Source organism: Bacillus rossius, chromosome 8 (assembly GCF_032445375.1).
Source record: "Bacillus rossius redtenbacheri isolate Brsri chromosome 8, Brsri_v3, whole genome shotgun sequence".
In the NCBI taxonomy this organism is placed as follows: domain Eukaryota; kingdom Metazoa; phylum Arthropoda; class Insecta; order Phasmatodea; family Bacillidae; genus Bacillus; species Bacillus rossius.
The window spans coordinates 42375951-42384948 of record NC_086336.1 but is presented as its reverse complement, the minus strand read 5'-3'; the positions used below and the strand labels follow the sequence as shown (position 1 = coordinate 42384948).

Sequence of the window (8998 nt, the reverse complement as noted above, 5' to 3'; positions counted from 1 at the left end):
AACCAGATGGGATAGACTGAAACGAAAGAGCAAAGATCTATTCCCCACAACTCTGACCAATGCTTGGTGTCATATCCTGCGTATCATAGGATTATGAGTAAATTTTAAAATGGCAGAGGTCATTCTTAAAAATAATTTCTCAACAACCTAAAAACCAAAAAACAACTAAATCATAATAATTTATAGTTCAACAAACAAGGTAAAAACAGAGCGAAGATTGGAATGAGCGCCGAATTAACGTTTACCATCTAATTTGAGTGACAGTTTTAACTAAACTTAAAGCATAATTTATAACTTATTAAGATGATCGATTTGGAGACCAAGTGTGTAAGAGCCAACAGCAAAGGCAGGTATCTCTGCTCAACTTTAATATGCAAAACCCTTATTTTACGCTAAGTCTTTCTGTGCATTCCTGACAGACCTGAATCTCAAAGGTGAAATGAAAAGATAGGTCTGACTTTTGCACAAAATACCTATTTCTGGGCTCCAAGATGTTAACTATGGGTGCCCCTTGCTTTGTCGATTGCAATGCCACCGAATAACTTCATAACAAAATAACCAGTTTGCTGGAGATACCGAAGAATATTGTAAGAAGGAAAGGAAGAAGTGAGGGAGTTAAATAATGAGAGTTTTTTTTTATTTGAAACACGTAAAAATTGCGTTTAGTTTGTACAGTATATACAAGAGGCGGGCTCCAGTTGCAGTTCTGGGTGTCCGGAAGACCACCGACTCAGTCCGTCGTCTTAGTCTTGCGAGCTGGACCTGGAGCGAGCCCCAGCGGTTGGTGAAGGTGCTGCAGGATGAAGGTGGAGGTGGACTCGGATCCCGATCACTTCCTCTTGAGGTTGTCCTCCTCGGGGTGGGCGGCGTTGTAGGCCAGCGCCTCCAGGATCTTCTCCGGGATGGGCGGAGGGGTGGGCAGGTAGTTGGCCTGAGGCTGGAAGCCGTTCTCGTCGGCGGTGTAGGTGAGCTGGTAGACGGCGCCGTCGGTGCCGACGAAGGAGTAGGAGCCCTGGATCACCTGGCCGTCCTCCTGGGGACCCAGGCTCTTCAGCGCGCCCTGCGAGTCGACGCGGGTGCCGTCAGCGCTCTCGTAGCTGCGAAACAACGAACAAATACACGTTGTTTACCGTAGTCACGACTTGTCGTCTCAAGTGGCTGGACCTTCTTGTCTGGCGAGCCACAGGTTTTATCGGTGGGATCAGGGACTTTGATTTCACTTTATGGAAGATTTCCTTCTTGGGTTCAAAATTGTATGTTTTAGTTTTCCCTTCACCAGGGCCGTTGAGATCAGGGGGTGGGTAGAAGGGCATAATCCTCGAGAACCAGTGTAGAACAGTTGTTGTGTTTCGAGATTTTTTTATTAATGCATGAGTTTATCCAGGAAATATGACGAAATTACAAGTCCCTTTTTAAAATAATTCATTATAAACCTCGCAGTTTATACTTTATGCGAAGCCACTATTACAATTATGGCCAGTAACGTTTAAAGACTTCAGGCTTTTGTGATTGTGAGATTTGAAGTAATGGGAAGGGGGCCGGACTAAACAATTTGCCCCCGGACCCTTGTTTTCTCTCGATGCCCCTACCATTCACTTCCAATCAGCAGAACACAGTGGTCATCTTCCAGTGACGATAGCTGGAGAACCAAAAAAAAACAGGCCTTGCAACAGTTATCTTGGAAGTTATCATCATCGAAAATGGTTCTCGGTCACTGAGATCCCCGGGACTTCACATTTATGGGGCAGTGGTTCTTGGTTGGTTGGTTGGTTGGATCCCAAACAATGGCATGACTTAGTTCATGAAAAAAACCAAGGGGACTCGGAGTAGATCCCTCCAAAGGGGCACAGCTTCTGGCTCTACCATCTAGAGACATCACGCCAAGATTTTAATGAGGAGTTACCATCGCGGCCCGGTGGGGCTTTTGTGGACACTCAATGCGCTCAGAAAAAAAATAGATTCAAAAATGTGTCATCCAAACACAGTTTCATCAATAAAATGTTTTACCCAATCCCTTAGTATTTATAACCTAAATATATTTGCCGACTTACTAGTGCAATGGCAAGTGTTTTAGTTAGTTTTGCTGGCAAATAAGCTGTTCAGAAATCGAACCACGATTTCCTTACTGCGCAGCTTAATTGCACAATCTACCATTTACTTTACGGATAATCACATTTACATTATCAATGGTATTACTCATTGAAGTAAAGTTGTAAAAAAGGAAAGAAAAAAAGGTCCGCCGTAGATGTCCAAACAAGGTATCTCAAATTATATCAGTCTGTTAAATGTGATGAGACCAGCATATAGAATTATGTTGCATGCTTTCGAGGCCATTGTCTTGACATTCGAGGTTGATGCGCGTCTAAGCGGTAGTTTGCACCGACGGTTTGCTCCGCATTGCAGCTGGCAGCTTACGGGTGGTCGACGGATTTATCAACCATGAGTATGCCTGCTGCAGCGCAGGGCGAAAACATCCAATGCAATCCACCACTTCGACCTCCAAAGCCACGGCAGTTCACCAGCGTGTGAGAACTCAAGACTGCAGTCCCTGGGAAGGGTCGTGGGTGTTCCCGGAGGCAGACCGGGACCGTCCTGCTGCCAGCCAGCAGGGGGAGCTCACCTGTTCTGGAAGGAGCCGTCCTCGTTGACGATGTTGGACTGGGAGATGATGGGCACGGGCTCGGGCCTCAGCTGAGGAGCGGCGAGCGCGGCGCACAGCAGGCAGGAGGCGATGATCTGCAACCACCCGGGAGAAAGCACAGGCCCGTCAGATCGCCTAAAGCCCCGAACAAGCTAGCCCTGCCCGTCGGTTCGGTCCTCGGGACCACTTCACTGCCCGAGACAAAACCACGCTGGCGAACAATCCCCACGAGTTGCCGTCACGCCAGTTCTCCCCAGACGGATAGAAGAATTTAGAAGCGGGTGTGTGCATTTATTGTAGTGATAGTAACTGAAGTAAAAATAGGGCATCCCAGTCATCATTGCAAGTGGTCTTCGGTGACTGAGACTTCACATTCATGAGGCGATGGTTCCTCGCTAGATGTTGGAACCCAAACAACGGCACGACTTGGCTCATGGGGGGAAAAAAACATGGGGACTCAGAGTAGTTCCCGCCAAAAACCCCTCTGAATAGAAAGATATGTTTTGCTAATTCCTGGCTAATTTTTTATCTTTTTTTTTAACAAGCCTCGATAAATCATGTCAATTTTTATAGAATCTTTCTGACCTAAAGCTATTAAACGAACTTCTATAACTTATTTTGCTAATCAATTGCTGACCAAAATGACTTTGCCAATTACATCAGACACCCACCCCATACACTAATACGGTACGAATCGTCGTACTTCCTTGATCCAAGCGTACAGGATGCACTGTATGGCTGTTATTTGGACCTTGGAAAGACACAGCTCGTAGAACAGTTCCAGCCAAATGAAAATTTCTGGCATTATAAAATGTCAGTTGCCGCTCATAGGTCATTCAAAATGGAGAGTAACATTGCATTTTACATTCGTGACGGCTTTGCTACAAAAAAAAATATCAAAAGAATATCGACCAATGATTGTCTACAAAGTTTTATCTGGTGACAACACCCCTCTGTCACCCCGAATTTTCATCCACCAAGACATTTGGCGCTGGCAGAGACAGATCACGTTCTTGTTTATATAAATATTTCCGAAACAGAGCACTGGAATTTATTACTGTCTGTGAAAAAAGATCGGATTATGTGTGTATTAAAAACCCAGTTAATATTCGCCTGACGCAATGGATTTACATAATATAACAAAGTGGCATGTTTAATGTGATGATAATTTAAATAGTTAAACCATTAAAATAGTAAAATAGTTAAAAAATTAAAAAATTTTAAAGACTTGATAACTTCACCAAATAATAACTAAAAGTGAAATGCTTAGAGGGCAACGATTTGGAGTGGATCTCCTGATGGCATTTTCGCATCACAACACGCTTTCATATCTGCGCGTGTGCATACTTTTTCACTTGCATACTGAGTCATTTGAATACTTGCACCCATTCTTATCCAATGCATCTATCTGTGAAGTTTCACTTCTAACGACAAAGGTGGCCACGCGCCCATGGTTATTTTTCGGTATGGTTGGATTTCAATAAAATATCAAGATTTTTAACTTTGTAGCTTTTAAATTATATTTTTCTATTGTCCTCCATAATTGTATGGTACATGCATTCGAGTCACAGGCCCAAACATGGATTAAATTTTTTTAAAAAAAAATCCAGGTGAAGCCCCCAAAAAAATCTAGGGTGCTAGGGACAGTAAATTTTGGACTTATTCCACCGAAACCCAATGTCATATCATTAAAAAACATACTGCTGAGTACTTTCTTCTAGTAGACCGTTGACTTAATCCCACTTTGGCATTTTGTAACTGATGCATTTCCTTCCCTAGCTGCCTAAAAACGACTCAGCCCTCGGAGCGATACTCACCAGCTTCATGTCGGAGGGTTGTGGCGGGAGCTGTGTTGTGCACCGGCGGCTAGTTGGGACGGCTGTGGTGCCACCAGCGGCCCCCGGCTGCGCTTATAACCCCGTCGCGGTGCCCGCCCGACGCCCCCACCAGCAGCGGCCTCGACATTCACCCGCGCCGGGGCGCGCGCTTCGCAACCGGGACGTCCTACGCGAAATGCCAGCGACGACGGCGCTGGGTCGCGGTGGGGGGGAGAGGCGTCGCCAGCCCCCCCTAAGCCGCTGATACGGAGGGTGTAGGTGGGGAGTTGCGTCACGCGCCGGGTCAGGGGTGCGTTTGTGTAAGGTGACGCTCGCTGGTGCTTCCAGCCCGGGGTGTCTTCTCTGAACCGGCGCGCAGTTCTTATCGCTGTGCCTAGGACAACCATCGCATTATATGGCGGAGGTGTAGTGCAAGGACCCTTGGGGGCTTTCAACAATCTCTACCGGGAGTTTCATGCCTCAAAACACGCGTTTATTATCCCTTCTCTCCTGAAAATACAGTTTAAAAACCAAACAAAAAAAATTCTTCTCGGCATACGCAATGGCGTAGGTAAATTTATAAGTACCTATTTATTCTGGAAAATGTTCTGGAAACGTCTATAAACTTCAGGAAATTTTTTAAAATTTTAATGTACATAAAACCTTTTATTTTCTCCTTTATTCCAAAATGATCGATAAAACTGATTTTTTTTTCATACTCCATTCAGCGAAAATATTTCGAATGTTTTGAAAGTCAATGCATTCAGCATTTTATAGCTTATATCGATTTTTTAATATTGTGCCTACTAAGGTAGTAGTTGAATTTTTTTTTGATCTGCAAACACTATTTTTTATTCCTTCCTCTAATACTTGGTGTACTAAAATTTGCTTTGGACCAAGACTTAGTTTAATATTAACATGGTTTAAAATAAATTCGAACAAATTTGATAGTAAGGAAGAATGCATTTTTTAATACAACTCCCCTTGTTTTTTTTTTACTGCAATAGTTAGTCTCATAAAAAATTGTTTCTGCCATAGGTTTTAGATAATGTTTAGAATTTTTACAATAAATTATAATGGATTTGATATTATACCTAACAAAAAAGTTATGATTTTTTTTTTGTCTTTCAATCCTTGTTATATACATCCCTTGCAGGTCCACTCTTGGTTTTAGACCAAATTTAGGAAGTTAAAATTAATAAGAACGGATATAAAAGCGTACATAAGGAAAGTTTTTTATTTTTATTTTTATTCCAACCCCTGTTTTTTTTCAACTTCTTTCATAATGGTTTATCTTATCTAAAATTATTTAAGTACAAAGTTTTAGATAATTTAAGTAGTTTTACCATGAATGTTATAGATTCTATAGTTTACCTATCTAATAAGGGAGTGATTAATTTTTTTGTACTTTAGCCTCTGTTTTTCCACCCTTAGATAATTGGTTAATTGTATAAAAATTTGTTTCAGACAAAAGTTTTGGATAACTGTTAGCCTATAAGGTTTACAAACATGCAAAAATGGTTGGTTATATAAAAAAAATGATTTCGGACAAAAGTTATAGATAATATTTTAAGGTTTCACAAGAAAAAACGGTTGTAATAGCGTACATGGTACGAAAATTATGATTTTTCTTTTTACCCCTGTTCTTTTCAACCCCTTACAGGAATGATTTGCCTTATCAATTTATATTTCAAACAAAAGTTTTAGACAAAAATTATAAGATTTACAAATTATTTTAACGGATTTAATGATGTGATTACTAAGGGAATTATGAAAATTTTGTCCTTTAACCACTGTTTAATCCACCTTTTGCCGCAATGGCTGGTTGTATCGACAATGTTTTAAGCAGAAGTTTTAGATAATATTTATTAGGTTTACAATCTGAATTGATTTAATAGCGTGTCTACTAAGGGAGTTATGAATTTGTTTGGCCTTCTACCCTTGATTTATTTTGCCCCTTGCAGTTATGGTTGGTCGTATTAAAAATGTCTTTGGACAAAACTTTTTGACTTTTTGGTATTACTCCTACGAGTTACAATAGTTCAAATGTATGGTGTATTTGTCATATTATGGGAGTTATAGCTATATATATATATATATATATATATATATATATATATATATATATATATATATATATACACTTCAAGAAAACCTTCACAATTTCTACCCTTTTGGGGGAAATATGCCCATTAACGAACTCGACCGAGATTTTCCATACTATATTTTATGTATCAGTTTGAAAGTTATTTGTGCAAAATTACGGCAAGTATCGTGTCCATAAAAATGTTGTATGTGTGTATATATATACATATATATGGACCATGAAATGAAAACCTATATAAAAAATTTCTTTCTTCAAAGTTGACATAAAACGAGAACAGAACTGCTCAGCACATTATTAAATGCTTTTGTAAACAGGCACCACTCGGATATCTTAGGCTGTTTACAAATCGGGTGGTTTTTTCTGAAGTTCTACTCACCGCATGTGTGCCCAGGTAGACTCATCCTCTTGTCATAGCTTTTATTTAAGCACTATTACTGTGAAATCATCGCTCTCTTGGGCTTTAGGTTTTGTCTCATATTTTCTCAACAGATATTTACTAATTATCATCTACTAGCGTTACAAGATCATGTTTTTTTTTTAATTATGCCCACGTGCATAATCTTCTAAAGCTCGTAAATAACTTTTAGTAATTAAATATCTCGTGAGATGCTTTGTGACCCGACAAAAATTGCAATAGAGCTATCGGAATAAATTTACAGATAAAGTTCCTAAATTAATTAATATTGATGAATCTACAGTAAAGCAATCTACTCGGCGTATGTGAGATAGACTTAATGCTAATCTTCTTCCAACATATTGCATTTTTTTCTTTTTCAAGTGTTTCATGGAAAAAACCTTTAGAAAATGGAACTATTTAGTTAAATTTATATACTTTACCCATTTATCAGTTATTAGTTGCATGTATACTTCTAGCTAGTTGCCAAGAATTAATAGCCAAGCAAAAATATTTCATTGCTAATATTTTCCTGGGTTTTTAAAAATGGCAGATAATATGTAGCGAATGCATAACGAAAAGATCTTCCAGATCATAGTGGCGTCCAAATAACTTTAATATTAATTCGACGTTCATATATACTATTCATGCTGGTGCGTTGCGATCGAACCCAATACCTTTTGAGATGAATTGGATGTGCTAAAGACCAGTTGCTTGCCAATCGCAAAATATATTCCTTCTTTTTTTGTTTATTGCCTTGTTTAAAAATCCACGTACTTTTTTTCTTTTAAATTCTTTTACGAATACAAAAAAAAATACGATAATTATTTTTTTTACAATTTACACTTTTAACTTAATAATTTTTCTGACAGTGAAATTCCAAACAAATTAAGTTCACTATGTTGCAGCCTCTTGAAAAAAAAAAAGTACAAATGTAGACATGCTTTTTTGGGACCAGTTAATCTTCAAAGATTTGGAACTATTTTAAGTTTTTTTTTTTTATGTTGTCAAGAAGTTTAACATACTGGGGTTTAAACACGATAAAAATGTATGCATATTGTTACAAAATTCAGGAAAAATTTTTTCTTTAATTATTATTTTTTACTTAAGGTAAGAATTCCGCCAGTTATAGGAGTGGTAAAGAAATTCTCAAGGCAGACGTTTGCGTGGTTTCAGCCTGCGAGCCGAGAATGCGCAACCCGCACAGCACGCATGTCGAGAGTTGACAATACTTTCAACCGTTACCGTTATCGTAGTAAAGCTTCACTTTCCATCGCACGATAAACACTCTGAGGCCTACAACACTGGCATCGCAGTGCGACGGTTGCAATGCGATCTTCGCGTTGCGAATAAAATATACATTTTTATGTGCAACATCTTAGCTCTAGGAATACGGCATTTGGTAGGAGTACTTTCACGAATGTGTCGGAAGTCGTATGGATCGAAAATGTGTAAAATCGGTGCTGCCATCTGCAGCGGTTGGCATGAAACAAAGTTCACAAATAAAAGGAAACTTTATAGTAGTATTTACAGTTTAATAAATTTTAATAACATTGGCAGTATTTAAAAAAAATCATTGTAAAAATCAGATCCAAAGCCGGGGTTCAGTATTTGTTTTTCTATTATTATTTTATCAGATCCGTTTCATTATGAAGTTTAACATACAGGTCGGCTGATCAAATGATTCAATGGCCGACGTAGCTGTTCCGCAGCGAATTCTAGTGGCGGGTGTGGAAACTACGTGTAATTCGCGTCAGAAAATGTAGTTGAAAACTCAAATTGCGTATATTTATCACGCTCGACATTATTTTAAATAATTCTACGTTAAATTTAGAGTCCGAGTTTCGTATTGCAAGTGTATTTGCAACATGAAAACACATTAGTTTGCTCGTTACCGAAGTTAGATGTAACACTTCACTAGCAAATTCTGAAAGACTCGCTCACTTTTTTTTTTCAACCATTAACGTCTGACACATCTATTACTTCCGTTCAAAAAAGTTTGCGGTTGAGAAAGTCATTCAATTTAAATTGCTTTGCAG

At 39.1% G+C, this 8998-nt stretch overlaps 1 protein-coding gene across 1 annotated transcript; it reads right to left on the bottom strand.

Moving 5' to 3' along the window:
• Window positions 1-620: 620 nt before the first annotated feature.
• LOC134535314 (endocuticle structural glycoprotein SgAbd-1-like) lies at window positions 621-4616 on the bottom strand. Its single transcript, XM_063374382.1, has 3 exons — window positions 4459-4616; window positions 2621-2736; window positions 621-1097 (listed from the first exon to the last, which is right to left on the bottom strand). Exons 1-3 carry the CDS (start codon window positions 4465-4467, stop codon window positions 830-832), a joined length of 393 nt encoding a protein of 130 aa, XP_063230452.1. The 5' UTR covers window positions 4468-4616; the 3' UTR covers window positions 621-829.
• Between the last annotated feature and the right edge of the window lie 4382 nt (window positions 4617-8998).

What these genes read in the sequence shown, in the direction of transcription:
- LOC134535314 (XM_063374382.1), bottom strand. An exon ending in GACGGCTCCTTCCAGAACAG is followed by an intron (nt 1,098 to 2,620) that starts GTGAGCTCCCCC and finishes GTTGTTTCGCAG; the next exon opens with CTACGAGAGCGCTGACGGCA.